This window comes from Mustela nigripes, chromosome 3, assembly GCF_022355385.1.
Source record: "Mustela nigripes isolate SB6536 chromosome 3, MUSNIG.SB6536, whole genome shotgun sequence".
NCBI classification, from domain to species: Eukaryota; Metazoa; Chordata; class Mammalia; order Carnivora; family Mustelidae; genus Mustela; species Mustela nigripes.
Window position 1 is genome coordinate 143,739,956 of NC_081559.1, and position 27,179 is coordinate 143,767,134.

The 27,179-nt window shown below is 36.7% G+C and overlaps 1 protein-coding gene across 2 annotated transcripts in view; it reads right to left on the minus strand.

Moving 5' to 3' along the window:
- Positions 1-1,322: 1,322 nt before the first annotated feature.
- Positions 1,323-27,179, minus strand: part of MRPS28 (mitochondrial ribosomal protein S28) — a 111,317-nt gene continuing 85,460 nt past the window's right edge. The window contains exons 3-4 of one of the 2 annotated variants that reach the window (XM_059394766.1): positions 22,429-22,488; positions 1,323-1,610 (exon numbers count right to left, since the gene is read on the minus strand). In XM_059394766.1, the coding sequence (XP_059250749.1) occupies positions 1,445-1,610; positions 22,429-22,488 (226 nt within the window). In that variant the 3' untranslated portion in view covers positions 1,323-1,444. The remainder of the gene's footprint in view (positions 1,611-22,428; positions 22,489-27,179) is intronic. The other variant, XM_059394767.1, reaches the window with a different exon arrangement.

Below are 27,179 nucleotides of genomic sequence, written 5' to 3' on the forward strand. Positions count from 1 at the left end.
TTCTTCTGTGGGGATTTCCATTGACACTACACTTAAATTTCAATGTCACTCTGACACCTCACAATTCCTTTCCCAGCTTTTTTTTTTTTTTTGAGACATAGTTAACATATAACATTATATGAGTTTCAAGTGCATACCATTAGAGACTTCCTGCAAAATGATCACTACAATAAGCCTAGTCAACATCAACATCATACACAGCTACAAAATTTTTGTCCGTGATAAAAACTTTTGAGATCTACTCTCTTAGCAACTTTCAAATACATAATATTATTAACTATGGTCACCATGCTGTATATTACATCCTGTGACTTTATTTTATAGCTGCAAGTGTGAAGTATGTACTTTTTAACTGCCTTCACTCATTCTGCGTGCCCCACTCCCATCTCTGGCAATCTCTAGTCTGTTCTCTGTAGCCATGAGCTCAATTTTCTTTTTTTCCCTCTTCCAGATTCCACATATAAGTGAGATAATATGCCATCTTATCTTTCTTCTTATTTCATTTAGCATAATAACACCAACATCCATCCATGTTGCCAAATGGCAAGATTTCCTTTTTTATGGCTGAATTTTACATATATAAACACACACACACCACATTTTCTTTGTCTATTCATCCAATGATGGACATTTACGTTGCTCCCACATCTTGACTATTGTAAGTAGTTTTGCAAAGAACATGTGGGTTCAGATATCTTTTCAAGTTAGTGTTTTGTTTTCTTCAGGTAGGCACCCACAAGTGAAATTGCTGGATCATATTTGAGGAAACTCCGTACTGTTTTCCATAGTGGTTGCAGCAACTTACATTCTCACCAACTGTGCAAGAAGGTTCCCTTTTCTCCACATCCTCACCAACACTTGCTGTTTCTTATCTTCATGATAACAGCCATTTTAATAGGTGTGAGGTGATCTCATTGTGGTTTAATCTGCATGTCTCTAATGATGAGTGACGTTGAGCCTCTTCTCATGGACCTGTTAGCCAACTCTATGTCTTCTTTGGAAAAATGTTCACTCAGGTCCTCTGTCTTCCCTGCCTTATTTTGTCCTTGGCACATATCACTGTCTTAACACACTACATACTTCACCCATTTATTTTCTATTTCCCCCAAAGGGAAATTCCACAAAGCAAGCAATCTTACCTAATTGGTTTACTGCTGTTTCGAGCAGTGCCATGCAGGTAGCAAGCACTCAAAACATATTTACTGAATGATAGAATTTCTCAGAGTAGTTATATTACCCCAGTCAAAGGAAAGAGTGGGTGTAAAAGGCAGGGGGCAAGGGGTAGGGAGAAACAGCTAAAGAAAATTCTAACGAATAAGAGCTGTAATTATAGCTTTCATTTATTGTGTCTTCTTTCAATCATTTATTCACAATTTTCTAATTGCATTCTTGAATATCTGGGTTCAACAAAACAGGAGTGACTCCATTAAGCAAAGTTTGTTTCTTATTCACGATGTTCCTCTTTTGATTTTGCATCTTTACTCTCCTGGATTCCTAAGAGAATTGCATCCGCCTCGAGTATAGTTGTATCTGTGGTCGCTCCCAGGAACCTAGATGTAAGTTCAAGATCTAACAGCCGCAGCCGGACTCTGGTTCCCTTCTGGTATTTCCTAAATAGTAAGAAAAACAGTTCCATGAATTCTGCATATTATAGCACCAACAACTAGTTTAAAGTAAAACTCAAATTCTATTTTTAATGTGGCAGCTCAAAATAAAGATGTTAATACACCTTTTTGGGAAAAAATCTTTATACCAGTATTTCAGAAATAGTTGTTTTTGACGGAAAAGTGATTTAGATACATCAGAATTTTTATCTTAAGGTGACTTTTAAGGATTTTATAAGCAAAATAAAACCATAGTCCAAACCGGAAGTCAAACAAGTCAGTTCTTGGGAAACTGACATTTATTTTAATATGTCACCCATTCTTTAAAATCAGAGAGTGATATCAAAGGGAAAAAAAGATTTTCAGATATATTTTTTTCTTCTAAAGAAAGAAGAATCTTCTCTTTAAAGTAAAGGAAATTTTACAAAACCAAAATGGAAAAAAGTCTAAATATGGATCTTACTATTGGGGCTTGACTGCACTGTACTTAGTGTAATGACAGCTATAACATGCATTATGGCTCACTTGGTCAATAAAATCATATTTTATAATACCAAATGAAAGCTTAAACTCATTTTCCTTCTTCCTTGATCAAGTGTTTTAAGAGTGTAATACCAATGTTACGAAAAGGTGCAGGAAAATGAAAATATTGCTACTGACCGAAATCCAAAAATCTTTAAAGATCCGAAATATGCAGGCATAGCTTGTTTCACTATGCTTCCCTTTGCACTATGTGGATACTACATTTTTTACCAATTGAAGGTCTGTGGCAACTCTGTGTGGAATCAGTGTTACTGCCACCATTTTTCCAACAGCAGTTGCTCACTTTGTGTCTCTTTGTCACATTCTGGTAATTTGTACAACATTTCAAACTTTGTCACTATTATTATATTTGTTACAATGATCTGTGATCAGTGATTACAACTGGTTGAAAGTTCAGATGATGGTTAGTAGTTCTTAGCAATAAAGTATTTTTTAATAAAAGTATATGCAGTTAAACTTTGTAGGGTTTGAACTGCACAGGTTGACTTATAGGTGGATTTTTTCCCAATAAATATAGTACAGTACTGTAAATGTACTTTCTCTTCCTTATGACTTTCTCAATAACATTTTCTTTTCCTTTCTTTTTCTTTCTTTTTTCCTTCTTTTTTTTTTTTTTTTTTTTTTTTTTGAGAGACGGTGAAAGAGTAAGTGCGAGCAAGGGAAGGGGAGAGAGAGAGGAAGAGAAAGGAGCTCTTGCCCAGAATGGAGCCTGAGGTGGGGCTTGATCTCACGACTTTAAGATCATGACCTGAGCGGAAACTGACAGTGAGACACTTAACTGACTGAGCCACCCAGGTGTCCCAATAACATTTTCTTTTCTCTAGCTTACTTTATTATAAGAACATAGTATATGTAATACACATAATATACAAAATACCATGTTAATTGACTGTATTATCAGTAAGGCTTCCAGTGAACAGTAAACTATTAGTAGTTAAGTTTTGGGGGAGTCCAAAATTATACCTGGATTTTCAACTGAATGGGGGTTAGCTCCCCTAACCAATGCATTGTTCAAGGGTGAATTGTACATTGCCTTTTTAGACACAATTTAGACACTATTATTGCAATTTAATAGGCTAACGTACAGTGTAAACATAACTTTTACATGCACTGGGAAACAAAAAAATTCATCTGGCTCATGTTATTGCAATATTTGCTTCATTGTGGTGGTCTGGAACTAAGCCTGCATTATTTCTGAGATATGCTTGTGCACTTTAAGTATTCTATATTAATTTTAAAATTAAATAATTTTATATAAATGGAAAGTAAAGAAACAAAGTTCTCCCAAAAAGTCACTGGAAAAGGACTTTAGACCATACAATGAATAGTCTCCACACAATGTCTTATTAGGTATTCTGAAGGACTTTATAAATGGTCCATTAAGTAAACATGAAGATTCTTTTCTTTTTTTTTTAAGTTTTTATTTATTTATTTGACACACAGAGAAAGTACAAGCAGGGGGAGCAGCAGGCAGAGGGAGAAGCAGACTCCCCACTGAGCAAGGAGCCCGATGTGGGACTCAATCCCAGGACTGGATCATGACCTGAGCTGAAGGAAGACACTTAACTGATGCAGCCACCCAGGTGCCCCAGGATATTTGGTTTTTTAAAAACATATTTTTTCTGCCTATAGAAGTAAACATTCTTTTGTAAAACGGTGAATTGGTCATATTTTTTGTCCTCCTATATGTATATTTACATGTATGCATACATGAGTGTGTATATGACAGCACAGATCTACCTATGTGTTTAAAAAATTAAAGAGATATCCTAGAATATTAACTGAGGCATAGCTTTATATTCTTAGAACACAGCAATTATAGAACATATTCTAAATGAATTAACCACCAGGAAAATAAGGTTAGTGCATAGACAAGGTAAAGCTCAACACTATTTTCTGCATTACTTGGACTGTAACCTATGTTCTAATAGATTCTTTCATTTGTCCTCGCAGCATGACTTGTAATTCATCCAATCAGCTTTGACTCAGGTTGACCCTTCCTCCCCTCCTTTCCTGCAACATCCAGTTAGCAAGTTTTGTTCATTTCTTTAACAGATATTTCTTGAAGTTAACCCTTCAAGTCTTGCAACCCCCTGGCTGAAATTTGAGGTCTGACGTGATCTTCTCAGAGACCACATTTCTAGCTCGCTTCTCAAGATGGGTTGCCTATCTTGGCCTAATAACCATTCCCACATACTGCTATTCTTCTGTACTTTGGCTTCTATTGCCAGGACTACCTGACCTTATCGTCTAGCCCATTGATTCTTAAGTTCTAGGTAGAACTGGATACATCAAAGGTAGCTCCCGAGCAGCTTGGAATTCTCCTTGTCAGAATGAAGACTCCGTGACTGGAATTCCCTTGGAAGAAAAAGGTCTTGCGGTTATACACTTGGATGCGAATCTGAGCCCTGAGACTTACTAGTTGGGTAACCCTGGGTAAACTGCTTGCTCTGAACCACAATTTCCTCATCTACAATGACAGCGATTCCAACCATTTTGCAGGTGAATGTTAAATGGGATAATATGTTGAAAACACTTAGCATATGACTGCAAATGTTAGTGCCCCTCACATACTTCTATTGGTTACTGTGTAAGTCTCTGATTTCTCCTTAGTCTGTACGTTCCCCCAAGATCAGGCACTGTTACTTATCTCTGTATCTTTCCAGTACTGATGCAGCAGGCACTCAAAAGTCTGACAATAAATTAATATGACACTTGCTGATAAAAGCCACCAGGTCACAGATGATCTAGCATTTCTATTTTCTTGGCTTTAGCAAGCTGTGTGGACTGGTATATTTACTTAGCCTCTCTGAAATCCGCCTGGCACTGTGCCTAGCATATAATGGTTAACAAATGTTAGGTTTCTTCTTCTACGGTTTATTGTTGGCTTATTTCTTTTTACTTACTTGTAGGAGCATTACTCATAGATTATAAACTAATCATGAGGAGGTGAACCGTGACTTTTTATAAAAACAGCTGAACAAGTCACAAACACTAGGGACAAACAATTCTGGGCAATGTCATAGTAAAGAAGAAGTTCACAGTGTAAGTGATTCTGTGTCTGTCATATTAATGATAAAAATCTCTAATTAAAATAAAAGCAGAAACACCATGAGTGCCCAGTATGCCTCGTAATTTATGGAAAGCAAAAGTTCTGTCCCCATTTTTAGATGTGGTAGCCTTTTTTCTTTTTTTAAAGATTTACTTATTTTAGAGAGAGAGAGAGAACGAGTGAGAAGGGGAGAGGGAGAGAGAATCTTGAGCAGCCCACACTGAGCAGAGCCTGACAGAGGGGTCGAACTCACGACCTTGAGATCATGAACTGAGACGAAACCAAGAGTACAAAACTTAACCGACTGTGCCACCCACACACAGCAGCTTTTAATGATATGAAAGCTTTGCCTTAATCTCTAAAAAGTATGGAAATTCTGGGAATTACGCAGTGAGATGGAAAAGGAGAAGAAAAGGAAACTGCAGGCCTTTATGTGTGTTGAAAGAAATATTATCCAAATATACACATTGTGCACTACATAAAACAAAAGAAAACAAAAACCTTTTACTCTCTTCTTTCTGCTATCTAGAGTAGCGGTTTCTACTTTTATGGTACTTCATTTTTATTCTGTATTATTACAGTTATTTCCGTGTGCTAACTCCTTTATCAGACTATAAGATCCTTAAGGGCAGGGATTTCGTATTTGTCTCTCACAGCACCAGCCGTATACATGGCACATAATGTAGCCTTCGGAACAGTGGTTTCTGCACTTCCTGTACATCAGAAACACCTGCGGTATTGGTTAAAAATGCAAATGGAGGGAAACCACCCTGGGAGTGAGCTGGCAAATCTGAGGTGGACCTTAGGAGCTGAGTAAGCTTTTGGCAAGCTTCTCAGGTGATTCTGATTCAGACTCCTCTGGTCACCGCTTGAGAAAATCTGGCCTAGAATTATGTTTATTATATACAGTCAAGTGCAGGAGGACAGGACAGTGTACATAAACACAAAAGACCAGTAAAATGAAGACCTGTGACAAAACTTTATGGCTACCATTAACAAGCTTCAAGAGTAACAGATGTTTTCCATAGCGATGATAGTCTGTTAGGGTCATTTAGATAGATTGATGAAGTAAAGGAAGAAATGGAGGGAAGAAAGGAAGAAAGAGAGGAAGGAAGGAAGGAAGGAAGGAAGGAAGGAAGGAAGGAAAAAAGGAAAAAAGGGAGGGAGGGAAAGTCAAGAATGTATAATGGAGAAATGCACCTAAACAGAGTTCCTTGAACAAAGCCCACTGATGGCCTGCAGTGGGGCTGCCTCCCTGCACTCAGACTGTCTGTTTTGGAAAATCTAGGACATGGAAAGGTCAGTACACTTCTCAAACAGAAACAGAGCCATACAATTAATATGAAGTTCATCCTTGTTTTAACTTTGAAATACGTTATTAAAGAAGAAAAAAAAAAAAAGAAATAACTAATGTGTTTCGAGAACTCCACTTCTTCCAATGTAATTTGAGGTGAACCTTCCAGTACTGTAGTCCTGGAGTCACTAATCACTAACATTATTTAGTCTTCTCATTTGGGTTTCCACTGTTCCACATAACAAGATTTAAAATGAATATGCCAGGGGCTCCTGGGTGGCTCAGTCAGTAAAGCATCTGCCTGTGCTCAGGTCATGATCCCAGGGTCCTGGGATCAAGCCTTGAGTCAGGCTCCCTGCTCAGTGGCAGTCTGCTTCTCCCTCCCCCTCTGCCCCTCCTCCCCACTTATGCTCACTCTCGTACTCTCTCAAATAAAATCTTTTAAAAAATAAACAAAAAATAAAATGAATATGCTAGTAAACTCTTTTTTCAGATTGTCTGTGCAGCCTTTAAATGGTCACTTTATTCAAATATTTGGCCTAAGTATAAAAATCCAGAAAAGGCAATAGGGTAACTGAGAACATGGGCTCTGGAGTCAGATAACTAGACGTGCACAGAACTAGACATGTTCACAGTAACTCTGAGCTGCTTCAGCTCAGTTTCGGTGTCCTCATTTGTAAAATTGGAACCCATGTCCCAGGCTATCGTGAGCATGAACTGAATTAACACATGCCGGAGCCCTTATAAAGCTCATAACTGTTAGCTATCACCACCACTCACCATCACCACCATCACTCACCATCATCAACACACATCCAGCAAAAACTGGTCCTCCATGTTGGAGTGATGCAGAGTACAAGAGCACTTTCAGTTCCGACTGAATCAATACAAGATTCCCAAAGAAGGGAAATTTGGAGGTGGGTTTTCTTCCCATATTTGCTTTGATTCAAATTTTACTTATTTTAATGGTGTAAGTATTCTTCTCTTTAAAAAGATGGTAACAAAAATGTTCTATAAAAATGAAAACCATTTCTTTTGAAATGAATGATGAATTTCCAGTGAGGATATGAGGCAAAATAGCTCTGAAAAAAAGCAAGCAAAATTCAAAGAACTACACACTGAACGGTCCGCATTTCCCAGCACTGACCACAATCTAACTAAAAACAAGAAAACCATATATACTGTCAATCACAAAAGGGTCACAGTGATTTATCTACTCTCGTACTCTTTTCAGGAGAGGCTCAGGAAAATGGAGGGGCAGGAAAAGGTGTCTCATTTTACCTATCTGCTATCCCTCTTGCTTCATTAACTTTTGGTGGAGTTAATAAGACTTTTATGCAACTACTTCTGTTTTTCACATATGCCATTTCTTAGAAGAGGAAGATAGCAATTTCTATAGATTCATTATTTGTTCTTCCAAGAAGCAATCTTTAGCTTCATTTTAAATTCAGTAGTAGCCTTAACTGGTAACTTAATCAACTACCTCCTTTCATGGTTTTTCTAAACCTGAATCTGTCTCTTCTGTCTTCTTTTTATAATGGAGCTTTATTATTCTATTATCTAGTTCTTCCTCATTCCTCTGATTGTATCAATGGACTCTTCTAAAAATTGCACAGATACCCATGACAAAATTTTGCTACAATGTGGAAGGGGTTCATAGATTACCTGAAGGCCATCCATGTACCTCTAAAATTAAGCAGCCCCGGGGATGCCTGGGTGGCTCAGCCAGTTAAGTGGCTGCCTTCGGCTTGGTTCATAATCCCAGGGTTCTGGGATTGAGTCCTGCATCAGGGTCCTTGCTCAGTGGGAAGCCTGCTTCTCTCTCTGCCTCTGCCTGCCACTCTGCCTACTTGTGCTCTCTCTCTGACAAATAAATAAAATCTTTATAAAAAAATAAAATTAAGCAGCCTTGCTCTATATTTTAAGTCTGTTTATCTCTCTCAAAGGATAAGAAATGAGTTCTCATTTTATTGACACATCATGGTCCTGTGATAATTACTTCTGGTTTTGTCGTCGTTGTTTCGTTTTTTAGATTTGTTTATTTATTTATTTATTTATTTGACAGAGAGATAGAGCACAAGTAGGCAGAGTGGCAGGAAGAGGAAGAAGCAGGCTCTCCCCTGGGCAGGGAGCCCAATGTGGGGCTCCATCCCAGGACCCTGGCATCATGACCTGAGCTGAAGGCAGCTGCTTAACCAACTGAGCCCCCCAGGCGCCCCAATTACTTCTGTTTTATCTCCAAAGTGCTTCTTAAGAAAACCCAGGACTAGTTACTGCACAAGCTCATGGAGCTAATGCTTAAACCCATACAAAGCCATACAGCTTTATTTTCTAATGGATATAAAAATCCATAATAAGATGGGATCACGAAGGAGACAAACTGTAAGAGACTCTCAATCTCACAAAACAAAGTGAGGGGTTGCTGTGGGGGGTTGGGGGGTAGGGATAGGGTGGTTGGGTTATGGACATTGGCGAGGGTATATGCTATGGTGAGTGCTATGAAATATGTAAGCCTGTTGATTTACAGACCTGTACGCCTGGGGCAAATAATACATTATATGTTAATTTAAAAAAGAATATTAAAAAATTCATAATAAATGTAAAGAAAAAATTTTCTTTTATTATCCTTGGTCACTTAAGTCTACCCTATTAGAAATGAGTAAGGACAGTCATTAAAGAAGAATTAGACAAACAGCAGCATTATGTCTTCAAATTAAAAATATGGAAGAAAACAGATAAATCAATTAAAAAGTACGCACAAAGAAACAGGTTTAAGATGATTATTGTATGAGGCTGGATGGACCCACTGTCTTGATGTTGGGCCCACCATAAAGCACAGGTTTTCTGAAATGTCTTGGAAATGCTTGGAGATACTTTTTGGTTGTCACAATGCTCAGGTCGACATTTAGCAGAGGGTGGGTGGAATGCAGACATTCTGTAATATACAGAACTCTCTGCACAACAGAATTGTCCTGCATCTGTGTTAGACGCTGATGTGGGTGGAAAACCTACTTGTAATTATCTAAGCCTAGAACTACATCTGCTAAAGATACCAAGTTATTTTTTTTTAAATAAAAGTTTAAGTATACACTAAATTTCCAGAAGTGTGATTGCTGTGTAAATGAACAGAAGACTTTGTTCAGAATGTTCACTGTTTCAGAAAAATCACATCACCATAAACAATACCACCATTTTATTTTTGTGTTTTGCTACATGTGGTAAGTGTATCTTCTTTATAGTTTAACCTTTGGCCTACTCTTTGCCTTGGTAGATCAGTTGCCTCTATGTCCGCCATCTAAAATACATGATTTAGGTTCTTATCTTTCAATGACATGGTCTGATAGAAACTTAACTAAAATATTCATAATACCAAACACCACAGCCCAACATGCCTTTTTGTGAAAACAGAAACACTTTAGATAAGGTTTGAGCACTTGAATTATGGCTAGTGTGAATGAGGAACTGAACTTTTAAATTATACTTAATTAATATAAATTTAATTTAAAAAGCCACATCACAGTGCAGCTCTAGACCATTTCAAATTGAGAAGCATATTTGTCCCACAACATATAAATATACATTGTGGCAGAAAGGCTAGTTTTGCAGGAAAGATAGCACTCTGAAATAATTTGTTGTAATAAATTAGATTAGCACTAAGTAGATTCAGCAATAATAAAGTCAGATACATGTTTGCCATTACTAACTCCTCAAACACTTCTTTCCTTTCTGTTATCTTTTGTATTCTTCCTCAATTCTATACGTGTGACACTGTACTAGACCCATAAGCAACTGAACTATCTTATTAGATATTTTGAGGTTATAATTAAGTTCTCCATAAAAATAGTTTCCCCCATATCCCAGGCATAAAAATAAGATATATGGGAAAAAAAAAAAAAAACAAGACACATGGAAGTAAAATCACTTGCCTAATGCCACAAAGTGGTATGAAAGGATTCACAGATTTATTTTCCTCTTCCTTTTCTCAAGTTCTCAATTACCTGCAACTTCTGGCAAAAACTATAAACTTAATCCCTTTAGGGGTGGTAAGAATTTACCACCACTTCATGTAAGCTTATAATGTCTTCCCTTTTACATAAAACACAGGCCACACTGTTCATCTAACTCATTATTTTGACTGTCCTCCCATTAGAAAAATGATGACTTTCAGTGGTAACAAATAACAACATTAAAAAAAAAAATCTCTGTGGCTTCATGCAATTTTGTTTTTTACTTTTTTTTTTTTTTAATTAGGAAAAACATCCCAGATACTAGTTTTTTTTCAGGAATCTTGTATTTCTGCTGTCTCGAAAGGCAAATAGGATGTCTCCAATGAGCGCACTCAAAATAAAAATAGCCTGTGTTTCTACTGCTTGGTGTGTTTCTTTCTTTTAACTTCAAGTGCCTGCCTCTGACTGATCTTGGTGAACTCCAGCCTAAATGGATTCAATCCCAGCCTTCACCATGACTGCTCTCTTCCACTGTGCACTTTCTCAGACCATATGCTGAAGTAAATGAGCCTGCATGGCTGAGCTGTTTAGGAAAAGGGCAATTAAATCTGGTTTTGCATTTCTTTATTAAGGACATGGTTTAAAGACTTTCCTTTGGAGAGGTTTTTGACATTCTTTCCACAGACATTCTTTAACATCTGTCAGTGCATGCTAGTGATGGTTCTCATAGACTTAAAATAGAGAGAATCCCTGTGACTAGTTCTTTGATATAAATATATTAATAATACAAAGCTGACAAATATAAGGCTTGGATTAAACCTTAGTATCTAAAGAGAATATTGAATATTGTGAGGAATTCTGACTTTGTTAGTCAATTTAGCTGGTTTGCTATAATCGTAACTCAGAAGTTCTAAAAAGAGTTGTTTTTTTTTAAATCATTAGACATCTATGTTTTTATTTCAATGAATTAAAACAGTTTAGAACTGTTTCTGATTTTCATACAATTCTTCATTTAAGTTTTCAGACTTAAGAAGTAAATTTTTTCTTTTCCTTTTTGAAGAGAAATGTTAAGATATTTCAACTGGTTCAATTAATACCAACTTGATTTTTTCTAATTTAAACAAATGTTCATAGTAATGTTGATCTGTATGTGAAGCCAGCAACTGGTCCATGCGCGTGCAAGTGCGTGCGTGTGTGTGTGAGAGAGAGAGACAGAACGCACAAAAGCACACATACTAGTGAGAGAGCATATGTGGAAATGTGTGTACTTTGTTCTTCAAATGAACTTTGTAAACATCACTTTCTTCATCCTTAAAAAGCATAGTGTTAGAAAAGATCTATGCAGTTCTATGATTTTGTTCTACTTTCATACAATCTTAAGTATTTGAAAACTGATAGAATGTAAAATGATTTTAAGTGCAAAACTGATTAAACTTACACAAAATGCAAGATTTTAAATAATTTTTACTAGCCACATAAAATATTATCATGGCCTTAAATAGTCTATGCAAACTACTTGGTGCATTCTGGATTTGTCTCACTTTTCCAAAATACCATCTGCCATGTTTCCCTGACCTATCTGGTCTATTGCTTCTTTCTGTCCAATCTGTCAGATGTCTTTCAAGATTTTCTCACCACTGTATTATCCACACTGTATTATCAAGCACAGCAGCTATGGTTAACAAAATAAAGGTAGGAAATGTTCATAAACTTCTACAGTTCTCCAATATTTCCAGTCATTAAAATTTAAAATGCAGCACAAATCTCAAGTTCTAATTTATTATCCCAGGTCATCAGAAGATGTAAATGGGAAACAAAATTATAACTAGAACTTCTGCTACCTTAATTATTACCAAAAGCCTTTTGAAAAAAACTAATGATTATCTCTTAAAAAACAAAACAAAAAAACTAGAGAGAGAATGCGCTTATCCACTAGGCCAAAATAAATAATGCAAATCAACTCGCAACTGGAAACCTACTGGCCATTATGGCAATGAGCAATGGATATTGTTCCTAATACCAACCTGCATTCCCTCAAGTTGCAATTGTCTTAAATAAGGATTTTTTTTTTCTGTAATTCTACTATAAATGTATGATTTTGTTTTTCCCTTTAACCAAGTTCTTTTTAACTTTTACTGTGCTAGTTAGTATTCTGTGTCACCATAAACAGAAGTTTTGTCTCATTCAAGCACTGATTCATTTTATGAAATATGAAAATGAAACATTTTAAAGTTCTAATAACTTTACTTTTTAATAATGTAGAATATACATATAATGTAATATATTACATACAGAATCAACAATGATAGTTATAATCTTTTCTCAGAGCTACAAAATAAGATGTATCAAGATTTGAGATACCTCAGATATGCTGATGACTAACACTGGGATCAAACCTGGAACTAGTATTATGACTCTGAAGCAAAAAGTGGATATATTTTGGGGTATATAATTTTTAAGCAAATACACGTATGTATTGCCAGAAAAAAGTTTTGTCAGTGTAGAACAGAGGAAGGAGTATGAACTTTGTATCATTGTAGAAAGATCTAGGTTTGATTCAGTGACTGAGGAATGGACTGTTCATTTATCTGTAAAAGAAGGGTAATATCTAACACCCGGCAAAGCTGATGTGAAGCTTCATGCATCATAAGGTATGGAATGTGCCTGGCACATAATACATATTCAATAAATACTAGCCATCATGGAATTTACCATATTCATACTTATATAAAGTATTAAGAGACAACTGAAAGCATAGTAACTTCAAATATGGATTTATAGAAGTCACTGGAACACTGTTCAAATGAACAAGTCTAGTAGCAATCTTCAATGTATATAAAAGAAACAAAAGGAAAATAAAACTCATTGAAGGCATTGAGTTTGAATTTGGAGCTGAGGGAGGGGGGGCTAATGAAATCCAGAAATTACCTTATAATTTTATAGGGACAGATTTGTTGACTCTACAGGGAGTCAGAACTGGAAGGCATAAAACTGCTCATGGAAGCTTTTTATACTTTTCCCCCCTTTCTTCTCTTTTTTCTTTTCCTAAAAATACTGATGCCAAGGGTCCAACCCAGACCTACTCTATCAAAATCAATGAGGTAGAGCCGAAGATTCATGCACATTTGGGAAAAAGCTCCTTAAATGGGTCTGGTCCCCTGACCTCGTTCAAAAAGCACTGGCTAATGTGTTCATAAATTAGATTCTCTGAGTCTTTGTCTCAATCAAATTCCAAATGAATCGTTCATGGTAGTTTCTGGGCCAAGCTGAATCTTGCCCAATTCGAGCTTTAATTTCCTAACAAGTGCATGCGGTACAGATACTATGTAGAAGGTCAAAATTAGAACTGCACTTTTAAAATATGAGACGAACAAAGTTGTTTTGCCATTATGAATACTGAAGAGATTAATATGTATTTTCATCTAAGCAAAGGGCTGAATCATTTTATGTTGGCTATGTAAGATTTACTGCAGTTAAGAATGTATTTTCATGACCAAAAGATTTCAAAATCACTTCCACAGTGCTTGAAAACCTAACACTAATATATACAGCAAGAATAAATTTACTTCAAAAAATTATCTTATGGCAGATGTTATCTCATTACCTCAGCTCTAAAACATCTTTGATTATTTCCTCTACTGGTAGAATCTCTCTCTCCAGATTCCTAATTCTCTGCACTTTTGACTACATTAAGAAACAGAAGACTTCTAAATTCATTGTACCAACCCATTTTCAGAGTTTCCTTTTTTCTTTTTCTCTTGTTTCTCTCTCTCTAAATTAATTACTTATTAAATAAGTATTATTAAATTTTCAACAAATACCTACTCAATATCTTTATGAGGTAAGGGGATACCAACAAGAAAGAATCTATCCTGTCCCCTACCAATCCCACAGATTCAAAAACAGAGTGAAGAGCCATATTCTACCTTGGCGGGACATAGAACTACTTTAGCAGATTGGTCCTGATTTCTGCACCCTTTCAACAAGAGATGAGACTACCAGATGCCTTTTGTTGTTGTTGTTGTTTTTAAGATTTTATTTATTTATTTGACAGAGATCACAAGCTGGCAGAGAGAGAGAGAGAGAGAGAGGGAGAAGCAGGCTCCCTGCTGAGCAGAGAGCCCAACACAGGGCTCCATCCCAGGACCCTGAGATCATGACCTGAGCTGAAGGCAGAGGCTCAACCCACTTGGTGCCCACCAAGGCGCCCTTGGAAAGCCAAATTCTTAACAGATGGTTATTGCAGTAGCTTATGTGGGCGGGCAAGGATGCGAAAGGAGAATATTTTATAAAAGAATTGGACCCATACTTCAGATTTCATATAATTCAGAGTGTCTCAAATTTTTAAACAATCTCCAGTGTAGGCCAAGAACCAGCATCAGTGAGGAGAGAAGATGGAAGGGGGAGGTGGAGGGAGGGTAGAAGGTTCAGGGGGTGGAAGACAAAACTCCTATCACAGGCCAATACTGAAGTTAGGTTGGTTTTAAAAAGACCCTTAGACTTGGAATAGAGCTTGTGACTTGACACTGACAAGCTTTGGTTGATATCTGCCTTTTGCACCTCCAAATCTGGGCATATTTATTAAACACTCTAATTCATGCCCTTTAATTAAAAACTGGGGTCACAGAAGCTTAGAGAAGCTGGAAATCAGAAATATAAAAGAAAACTAACTAGTTTAAAGGTATTTCATGTGATACTGTAGTTTTAGATTATGTTCAAGCTCAATAAAAGTCAGCAATGTGGCTTTGCAACCCCAAAAGTTAACGGAATTTTTGGCAGAATTAGTACAAATGTGTATTTCACATAATAATCCCAATCGCCTTTCACTTCTCTGACTATATCTAGAGAATCGTCATCCACCTGGGTAACACAATCATAGGGTCATTGTTATTTGGGGTCTATCCTAAAGAAGATGGTAAAATAATGCTATGTTGAATGATGAATTAAGGGAAGGAAAGCATTTAACAGGTTGAACAAGAGGATCTTATTACATGAGTGAAGAATCTGAAAGGCCTTAATATTAAAGAGGTTACAATATTTATTTCATGCATCTATTCTGTGTACCTCCAAAAAGGAGAAATAAGAAAAACGGGTAGAAATTATAGGATGGCCAACTTAGCACACTTCAGGTTACTATGAAGAAGAACTTCTAACAAAGTTGGCTGGAAAGAGAACTGGCAGTTTTGTATATTAATGGAGGAAATCACAGGGAATTTTTTTCCTTTTGATTTAAGAAAAGATACTGTTTCTGAGAACATTGGTATCTAGAGTGATTTTGCTCTAAATGCTAATAGAGTAAAATACTGTCAAGTCAAAAATCTTGGAATGGAATTCTGCAAAAAAAGAAATTTGATTATCTCTGAACCAAAATCAAAGCACCTATTATAATTACAATTAAAATAAAAGCTTTTTTGTTTGCTTTTTGCTTTTATTTGATAGGAGGCTACGGTTATTTCTTTGGGGCTAGATAATGAAATTATTTTAAAGTTCTTACTACCCAGAAAACAACATTGAAAACAGACTAAAATTCTGTAAGAAGTGTTACGTTAGCATTTTGACTAATATAAGTATCGTTAAATAAATTATGTCTTTAAAGTAAAGCAGTGCAAGATAGCACAGTGATTTAATTCTTCCCTTTACATCAAAAAGGATTAGTGGTCCTTAATAAGAAATTCTTAACTTTGACAAGCACTCAGTTCCCCTCTCAAATTCTAATTACCTGCACCTAGATTCCCTTGCCCAGAGTATATGGACTTTCTAAATCAGTGCCTACAAAATGGGAGAAAAAAAAATCTCAAGATTCTGAAACTTCTGAACTTGCTAAGAAAACATGAATGAGCAGCTATATTCTGTTCAGAGAACAAATGTCACATCATATTAACAGCTAAAGAAAGCCATAGTTTACAGTTTTGCTGACTAGATAACTAAAACCTTGGATAACAAACTGACTGTGTTTAAGAACAATTCTTTTTCCTGATTTTCTCATTTTATGTGAACAATTCTATGATCATTATGCAATCTTGGACAAGGCTATCTTCTTTCGTGAAATAGGAATCACCATAGTACCTACCCTACTAGGATTTTTGGCAAGATTGCACAAGAGAATACCATAAAAGTTTAGTCAGGACACACCCTGATTTAACAAATAAATACTTCAGGCGTATAACTAGCTACTTTCTGTCACAATTAATGTAGGTCCAGCTGTAGGGTTTACTGCAGCTGGCAAATTGATGTGGCAGGGGGCTGACGCCTGTTGGGGATGGAGAATAGTTGACAAAAAGTTTCCAAAGATGCCCTGTTCACAGAAATCGGATTTAACTTTTGATGGATGTCAATTAACTAATCTTGATAAGCAATAGCAGCTGGACTTTGGAGCAAGTGTGTTTCTAGACCCTAGAGCACCTCTCTGTTGAGAGCAGGACCCATGTGACTAGGCATATGGGAACAGAGTATGAGTGCTGAGGAGGATGGGCCTGGCATGACTGCTTGCTCTAGATCTGGCACTCCAACCTGTCCATTGGTTCACTGGTTTAGTCACTCAACAAGTATTTCTGAAAAGCCCAGCTGCAGCAGGTACTGTTCTAGGTGCTGGAGTAACCAGTGTGTAAGACGGGGTTCCAGCACTCACAGAGTTTACAATGTGGTAGAAAAGGACAATAAACCAACCAGAGAGGAGTCAGTGCTGTAGAGAAAATTAAAATAAGGTGATACGATGGAGACGGATGACACTGGGCTGGGTGGTGAAGGAAGGAATCTCTGAAGAAATGACAAACTTAAGTGGATCCCTGAATGAGCAGAGTCAGCTATGTAAAGATGGGGGCAGAGCACTTCAGGCAGGGGCACGGTTAGTGCAAAGGCTCAAAGGTGAGACAAAGTTGGCATGATTGGAGAAGCAAGAGAAAACCAGTATGGCTGGGGAGCCCTGGGTGACAGGGAGACGGGTAGGAGCCAGAGGCAGAGAGGTAGGCCAGACAGGGCTTCATACACCAATGTAAAAGGTTTGGTTTTTTTTTTTTTTTTTTTTTTAGATGTTCATGAAAAGCGCAAGTAGAAGGGAAAAGCATGATCAGGTTTCTGTTTAAGACTGCTTGGGCTGTGCTTTGGAAAATGAACTGTAGAGGACAGGGATGGAAAGACACTGGGTGGAACTTGTCCACAGGCAAATGCACCGTGAGATCTAGGCTGCGCTGGCATACCAAACTGCAGACTTAGAGCAACCAGATCTAGCTCCACAGATAATACTGCCCGTCCTGGGTTCTAAGTCATTCAGGATCAGAGGAGAGCTGAGCTGATTCTTTAATACACTGCTTGTGTTCCTCTTAGTTTCACAAACAATTTAGGCAGGTGCACAACCACCTATTTCCTATCATAATTGGCATAGGCCCGGCTGTGAGGTTCTCTGAGGCAGGCAAACTAATCTGGCGATAGAGAGTTGAATCCTTACGAAGACAGACAATAGTTGACAGATTTCAAAGATGTGCAGTGGGATCTAGGGTTGCAGGGCTTCTAAAATTTTCCAAAGGAGTATTACTCCTGCACTTATTTTTTATATATGTATGTATTAGTCAGCTTGGGCTCCTATAGGAAAATACTACAGGCTGGGTGTCCTAAACACCAGACATTTATTTTCTCACAATTCTGGAAGCTAGGAGTCCAAGATTAAGGTTCTGGCTAATTTGGCTTCTGGAAAGATCATGCTCCCAGCTTGCAGACTGCTGTCTTCTCACTATGTCCTCACATGGCCTTTACTGAGTGCACACATAGCAAGAGAGTGATCCTGTGTCTCTTCTCATTTTACAAGGACACCAATCCCGTTGGATTAGGATCCCACCTTAATGACCTCACTTAGCGTTTATTACCTTCTTATAGGTCCTTTTGCCAAATATAGTCACATTAAGGGTTAGGGCTTCAACATACAAACTTTGGGGGAACATAGTTCAGTCCGTAACAATGTGTTATTTTCATATGAATTCCTATTTGTATATACCACACAGATACATGGGATATGAAGAATAATTGTGATCTTAAGGAGCTCAGAAGTCTAGCAGGAGAGATAAGCAACTATAACAAAATATGGAATACTATACTAGAGGTATATGTAAATGCACTTAGGCCTATTAGAGAAAAAAATGTCAGGGACATTTCTCTACGACATTCTCCCTAGGGAGAATAACTGGTATTTATGTTAAATTTTACAGAGTAAGTGGAAATTCACCAGTGAGGCAGACGAGAAAATCCAGACCTACCTCAAAACCCAATTTCTTTTTTCTTTTTTAAAGATTTTTATTTATTTATTTGAGAGAGAGAGCATCAGCAGCGGGGAGGGGTAGAGGGAAAGGGAAAAGCAGACTTCCTGCTGAGGTAGCAGCCTGGTATAAAACTCAATCCCAGGACCTGGGATCATGACCTGAGCCTAAGGCAGTCGCCATGCAGGCGCCCTCAAAACCCAATTTCTATGAAAAAGGCTTCTCTCTGCCTACCCTAGCCTAAAGATATATACCTTTTACTGAGTTTCAAGAATAATTATCGTTTATGTAGTTCATTTGGCCATTTAAGCAGTGTTCTGAGGTATGACTTCTAGTATTGAATTATTAAAATCTTTCATTACTTACAACTTTGAATGAGTACATGGCTTGTTTTCTAACCAGAATGTAGGTTTCTTCAAGGTAAGGATCATATCTGATGAATCCTTCAACAGAGTAGGAGCTCAGATAATGAATGTTGCTTTGATTTGATGAGACTGAAGGTCACAGAAGAGACTTAAATGTGAGAATCAGGAGCTTTAAAATCAATTAGGACCGACTCCGCACAAACAAAGAGACTATTACTGGTTAGTTTCTCTGGGTCTCACTTTTTTCTGGCTCTTGCAAGCACTAGGCCTCCATGAACATACTAGCTCAATCTCTTATTCAACAATCCCATCTAATTAGGGGTGACTGTAAGGGTTCCAGTCTCTATGATTTTTGATAGTCTCCTTTCTTGTTTAGACTTTATCTAAGCAACTAAAAGGCCATAAAAATTCATTCAATGTTATATTTAACATAAAAGCAGGAAAGGGAGGGCAACTAAAAGCAATTCAAGGATCAATCCTTAAAGTTTAAATTTTAACCTTAAAATACAGTTAAAATCTTTGTTAGCATCTAGTACAGCACAGCTAATTGTTCTACTTCAAGTAAACCACAGGAAGACTAGGACAGGTAACAGTGGCAGGCTAATTAAAAAATACTTACTTTTGCCTTCTAGTGATTAGATTTAAACATATGGTATAAACATTTCACAATACAGTACTTAATATATTAAAAAAAATATGCCAATGCTAATATAAAACATGTATGTTTTCCACCTTCTATTCTGTAACAAAACCTTATCCTAAACGAACAAGCAGGCTAAGCAGCAGCAACTCAATTAAAAAGATACTTTCCCCAACAATTCTGAAAAAGACTAGTTTGGTTACTGTAAAAATGAAAGAAATTAAAAAAAAAAAGAAATAGTTCCATTTGAAAAGTGGTTACAGTTCTAGCTTTATAGTGGCAAACTCCTTTGTTAGGTCACAGTAAATAAATTGGTCGTTAAAAACTAGTGCTAGCAAAAAGTAATTCCGATGTCCAAGGACGGGACAGGCTCCATGACCACAAAACGCTGCCAGCTCTACCTTTTAAATAGAGTTTGCCAAGAGGAGTGTGTTACGAGCCAGGCTTGGCTGAAACAATCCACTGCCCACAAAGCTACTTTAATGTACTGTCTCTATTGAAAATCACAGCAATCCAACAATACATGACGATACTTTCCCATCACTGCAGCAATTCCCACCACAGGCAACACTGTGTCTCCAACAAAGAAGGCTCACATTCTATGTCTGCGAAAACCCCAGTCCTGCCTACTACTGTATGGTTGCCAAGAGGAACATCTGTGTGCTCCACAGTACACAGCACTGGCTCTGTTTTCTCTGTTTTCTTCTTTTTTTATTTCCGAGACAATAAACTGTGTGATTGCTTGGTAAGGAAATTGTCTTTCATTCCTTTCCTCTTCCCTTTTATTTATTTGTTTGTTTGTTTGTTTAACATGACAGTCAAACAACTACATCTGCCATCCATTATTACTTTGAGTCTACATCCTGAACACATAATAAAGTTAATTTGTTTTCTGATTTCATTTGATCTTAGACTTGTGATCATCTAAAAATTGCTGACTTTAAAGTTGAGTTCCCTAATACAAAGAGGCTATTCAATTCTCAGAATATTTTAGAATTTTATTTATATTTAGAAAGTCATAAATTCAAATAAAATATAAAAGAATGGCAATATATTCTCAAGAATAAAAAACCTTGTAAATGACAGATACCCTGTAGAAAATTTACAATATAAGCTATTAGTTCCATAAGAATATTATATTTTGGTAAAGACTTCTGTTATGTTTACCTTAACCTCAAATCAGTATTTGGGCTTAAAGAAGTTAAAAAAAAAATTAAGGCACAACAAGACAGAAATGAATACGGAATATAACTGGGAATTTCTTAGAGATAAATGACATGTTAGGCCCACAACTTCTATCTGCTCCCCAAACAAACAAACAAAAATGCTCAATTTTATTAATAATCAAATAGATGAAATTAAAACTAGATACTTTCGCTATTGATATGATTAATATTTGAAAACAGAATACCTAAGTTTGTGAAGGAATAGACTGGCTGGGATTTTAAACCAGTACTACCTTTCTAGGGAGCAATTTGGTAAAACGAGTATTTATACCAGTTGGCCCAGCAATTTTACTTTTAGGATTTTAACCAAAACAAGTGAGAAGAGTTGGGCATCAAGATGTTTACTATACCTTTACTTAGAACAAATAATTTAGAAACAGCCAAGTATCTAACCATAGCACACCTGTTAAATAAATTAGGATACATCTCTACAAGGAATACTATACAACCAATAAAAATATAGTTTAAGAGACTATATGATAAAAGTATTCTTACTATATAGTTAATAAATGAAAAGAGTAGGTTATAAAATATGAGATATTCTGGAAGACTTAAAAGAAATTAAAGAAAATAAATAAAAAATTTTTAAAAACCCAAAAAACTAATTTAGACCAAATAAATATTACAAAAATACAAAATGTTATAATCAAATAAATCATTATAAACAAAAAAAATGAGATATGATGGCAACCCACTTTTTAAAAAAATATACTTGCTAGGGCGCCTGGATGGCCCAGTCGGTTAAGCATTTGACTCTTGATTTCAGCTCGGGTCATAATCTGAAGATCGTGAGATAGAGCCCCTGTATCAGACTCCGAGCTCAGCAAGGAGTCTGCCTGAGATTCTCTTCCTCTCCCTTGTCCCTTTCCTCACTCACATAAATCAATTAATTAAAAAATCATCTAAAAATAATATCCTTGCTCAGAAAATTAAAATGTTAGTAATAGTATTATTTCATGGTGATATGACCAGTTTATTTCATAATATGCTCTTAGTTTCAGAACCAGTAAAAAGCCCCTAAATTATTGCCTTCTTAAATAATACCAAAATTTAATTTATTATCATTAAGGAAATAAAGGATAACTCATTTCTTCTTAAAGATATGTGTTCAGGGCACTGGGTGGCTCAGTCAGTTAAGCATCCGCCTTCTGATGCTTATGCCTTATGCTTGGGTCATAATCCCAGGTTCCTGGGATGGAGCCCTGTGTCAGGCTCCCTGCTCAGTGGGGAGCCTGTTTCTCCCCCTTCCTCTGCATCTCCCCCCAACTCATGTGTGCGCACTCTCTCTAATAAAAAATTTTTTAAAAGATACATTATGTGTTTTCAAAACCTGTTCCACTGAAAATCATATAAAACTTCACATGAAAGCTATAGCAAGAGACAAACAGGAAGGGAGAATTAGTACCTAAAGGACTAGGAATGGAAAAATCTCAAGGTTTATCATTTTAAGTAACAGTGGACAATCACAAAATTACAATTCAGAAAGTTTAATGAAGATAAAGCTGACTTACACTGCTTTACATGGCCTGAAAGACCAGTCCATGTGATGTGCATCTCTCAGTTTCAGTAGACTGAAACAACAACAACAACAGATAACTATGATTTGTGTGTGTCATTACTGGTAGAAATGGAGTAAGTGGAAAATAATGGAATTTTTTTATTTCTTAAATCAAAGATGATATAGAGTGTATTTTTACCTTTCATAGTTTGACATTGCCTTACACTATAAAACTGAATTAAAGAGGCACCTGTGTGGCTCAGATGGTTAAGCATTTGCCTTCGGCTCAAGTCATGATCCCAGAGTCCCGGGATTGAGCCCCATATCGGGCTCCCTGCTCAGAGGGGAGTGTGCTTCTCCCTCTCCCTCTGCTTGCTTGTGATCTCTCTCTCTGTCAAATAAGCAAATAAAAGCTTTCCAAAAAATACAAATAAAAAAATAAAACTGGATTATTAAGAAAATCACTTACCACTTTTATTTTAAAAGGAGTCTTTACAGTAAATTTAATATGTTTACTCTCCTATGACATCTTGCATAGGAGCCAGAAAGCTACAAAGAGAAATCTATGAGTTCTGAAACCATGTAAAATATGGACTTGATCCCTTGAGTTACACTGTTCTTTTTCCATGACACATTTTGTAAACTAGTTTTAAACTACATGGCTATTTGTGATTCTGCTAACCTATGTATTTCTTTTGGAAAAAAATAAAATAATTTGTTTAAAGTGGCCAAAAAAAAAAAAAAAAAAAAAAAAGTGTTTCCAAAGCAGCTGTTAAATAAATGAGAAAGAGCTGTACTCTAGCAAGTGATACTGATTTACTACATGGTGTTTAGAAACCAGCACTGTTAAAAAAATAAATTAAATAAATAAAAACCATCATTGGAGGGACACCTGGGTGGTTCACTCATTTAAGCATCTGACTCTTGATTTTGGCTCAGGTCATGATATCAGGGTCCTGAGACAGAGTCCTTTGTCAGGCTCCGTGCTCAGTGGGGAGCCTGCTTGAGATTGTCTCCCTTATCCTCTGCCCTGGCCCCAAGGGCATGCTCTTTAAAATAAATAAATAAATACATACATACATACATACATACATACATACCATCACCAAAAAAGCAATAAAAAAAAGTACCTGGTTTGTGGTCTGGATTTCTCCTCACTATATACAAGCAGAGTTCATGTTATATTTTTAAAGTATTATTATTATAAAAGCCAATTAATCTGTTTTTTGTGTTCAGTAGTATACCACCAAGTCATGTTCATAAAAAAAGGCATAATAGCAAACTAGATAAATGAAGACCTATCAACAAATAGTACAACTTTTAAGAATGACAGACACTTTCTGATTCAATTACTAAATAAATGTACTGTGGGGAATGCTTGTCTACCCAGTTAAATGTGGACAACCTACTACCAAGACACAGGTAGGGGATATGCCACAGAAACACATAGCCCTTCACTGAACACTGGACTTTTTTTTAAATGGAGCTTTATTTAGCCCCTACTATTTACATGTTAACTCACTTATTTTCACACAAACAATTCAAAAGTGGATGTTACTATCACCGTTCTCCAAATGAAAAAACTTTCCCAAAGTCATACAGATAAAGAATAGTACAGCTCAAGATTCAAACCCTAATCTCTCTGATTCTCATCTTTGTTCTTTTCACTATGTTACTGGGTCAAACGAAGCAAAATGACTGAATGCTAACATTACAGGACACATTACGGGTTGATGTTTTAGCACTGAATGCCTCCAGATCACAAATACTCTACTTGCCAGTGTTTCCTCTCTCCCCAAAGACACTGGGAAAATCCACTTGTTCAAGCAAGTTAAATCCAAACTGAAGTGTCTGACACAAGAAAACTGGTAGATGGGAATGGGGAAAAAGAAGAGAGAGGGGGAGGCAAAACATAAGAGACTCTACTGAGGGCTGATGGAGGGAGGTGGGTTGGGGATGGGCTGAGTAGATGATGGGTATTAAGGAGGGCACTAGTGATGAGCATTGGGTGTTGTATGTAAGTGATGAATCACTAAATTCTACTCCTGAAACTAGTATTACACTGTATGTTAACCAACTAAAATTTAAATATAAGCTTAAAAAATTTTTTTGTAAAAATTTAACGAGGAGAATTGGTAGGACAACTTTTTTTGCAAATCTGTCAAAAAAGTACATTAATTAGACTGTCACATTATGACCTAATTGATTTCTAGAGAAACTGGACTATCAGTTCAGTGATATAAATGGATTTTCTGTTTAGGGAACTCTGATTTGATTACATACATAAATTAAAAAAAAAACAAAATAGTGTTCATATATACTTACAATTATTAAGCGAAGCCAAACATTTAACATAAAATCCAGGAGTAGAGGAATCTTTGAATACGCTGAGCCAGCTATGAGAGTGGGAAGGAGGGTGCTGGGGTGTTCTGTGTTGACTACTGCTTTGACTTTCATTTCTATCCACATGGACCAGCAATCAGTTTCAGAGACACTTACTGAAAGATCAGGGCAGAGTTTCTCTACAAACTCCTCAGAATGGATTCATTACCTCACCTGATTTCATTAATACTTTGATCCTTTCAAGATAATTTTGCTCAGACTGAAAAAAAAAAAAAAGCATCTTTTGTGGTCACACCACATCCTTACACATTTGGAAGCAGGACACTCTTTCAATAAAGTTGTTGCTGGCTGAGATACACATTGATTCCTTAAGTATCATCATGATGCAGTCAGGCAATCAAACATTTTATGCCATCAATCAGTCCATTATATTTTTGGTCCTTTTGCCTACATGATGGTTTTAAGGCAGAAAGTATACCTAATCAGAGATACACATACTTACTTGCTCTTTTAGATCATTGTGACCATAACTGCATGTAAAAATGTATTGTGCAAGCAATAAATTATTTTTGTAGTAAAAAAAAAAAAAAATCAGCCTATCTCCACCATCATTAAGAAACTGTTACTATGTATTCTGTTAAGGAAACTCCTTTTAAGAAGGGCACCTTTTAGTTTCCTGGTGTCTTTCCACAATGTTCTCAATTCCTCCTGTGATGCCAGAATGTGCCTCCGTTTCCCACATGGTTTTTAGAAGTAAACCACTTCTAAGCTCCTCTCTGCTAGGAAACCAAATAATCTTACTAAGAAATACATGTTCATAAGGGTAGATGAAGCTCTTTATAAAAAGGGCCAGAAATATCAATTCTTCGTTCTCAGCAAGGACTTGACGCAGTTGGGGGATGATGGACTGAAGTCTGATGTAGAGGCCTCATCCACAGATATTCTCATCCTTTACAAGTGGAGGGAGATTAACAGATACATATCAAGCAGAAACGTCTGGGAAGAAAACACCAGGTTCTAATTCAGAGGTTCTGTGGCCACTGTTTTTAGAACGTCACATTATTTTCAGATTCTTTTCTCTGTTTTGAAGAGCTGTTGTCACAGGAGCCTTATTCTAGACAAGTTATTTCTAAGGTCTCTCCTATATATTGTGCTTTTGACATCAGTCTTGCAGAATGAGTTATATACTACAGATTCTGAAAGTACAACAGACAAATGATTAAGAAGCCCTGCTGCTATTTCACAGCAAAAGAAACTGTACAGCAAAGCCTTTCTTTCTTCACCATCTCCAAAGTTGCGTGTAGTTTTCCCACAGTATCCGGTTGCTGGTCGAGGTACACACACAACCTAGGTGATAATTCACTTAGATTTAAACTATTTTTTCAAAGCCGACTTTTCCAAACAATGCACCATCTACATTTTAAATGGTAGGTGAAATTCTACCACCACTCTTAAAAAAAGGGGACAAGGAGGTGCATTGTATTGGACGGAGGAAAGAAAGAAACGGAGGAAAGTATTGACAGTACAAACAATCTATAGTACCCTTGGGGTAGAAAGAATTGTTGAAAAGAGTTTTCTCACACGTGAAAAAGCAATGAAGCTCACAATGTTGATTATATGTCATGATTTTTTGGAGCTAGTATTGAAATACCTGAAAAGAAGCCATCTTTGTAAATATGTATAATCTTTTTCCTACTAATACACAAATCAGTGATATAAACCTATGCTTAAAAATAAAATTTAAGTTTTAAATCAGACTAATGAGAAGCTAGGAAAAAGTATGTCTTTAAGAAAAAGTGAGACAGGGGCACCTGGGTGGCTCAGTGGGTTAAAGCTTCTGTCTTAGACTCAGGTCATGATCCCAGGGTCTTGGGATCGAACCCTGTATCGGGATCTCTGCTCAGCAGGGAGCCTGCTTCCCCCCCCCTCTCTGCCTGCCTCTCTGCCTACTTGTGATCTCTGTCTGTCAAATAAATAAATAAAATCTTTAAAAAAAAAAAAAGAAAAAGTGAGACATATAATCTTTGGTAGTTAATTTATAAATTTAATAATTTAGAGAAATACATGAAAGAGGTGCCTGGGGGGTGCTCAGTGGGTTAAGCCTCAGACTCTTGATTTCAGCTCAGGTCATAATCTCAGGGTTGTAAGATAGAGGCCCATATTAGGCTCCACATCAGACGCCATACTCGGAACAGAGACTGCTGGAGACTCTTTCCCTCTGCCCCTCCTCTGCTCATAATCAATCAATCAAATCTTAAAGAACTTCATGAAAATCCTCAAATCTTCTAGTCCTTCCTCAATAGTAAATGAGGCAGTGTGACATATTGATCCACTACCTCCTTTATTCTTTCAGATCACCAATTGAAAAAAGATGCTCAAATACTACAAAGATGAAACTGCTATTCTATTTTCTCTGTATGT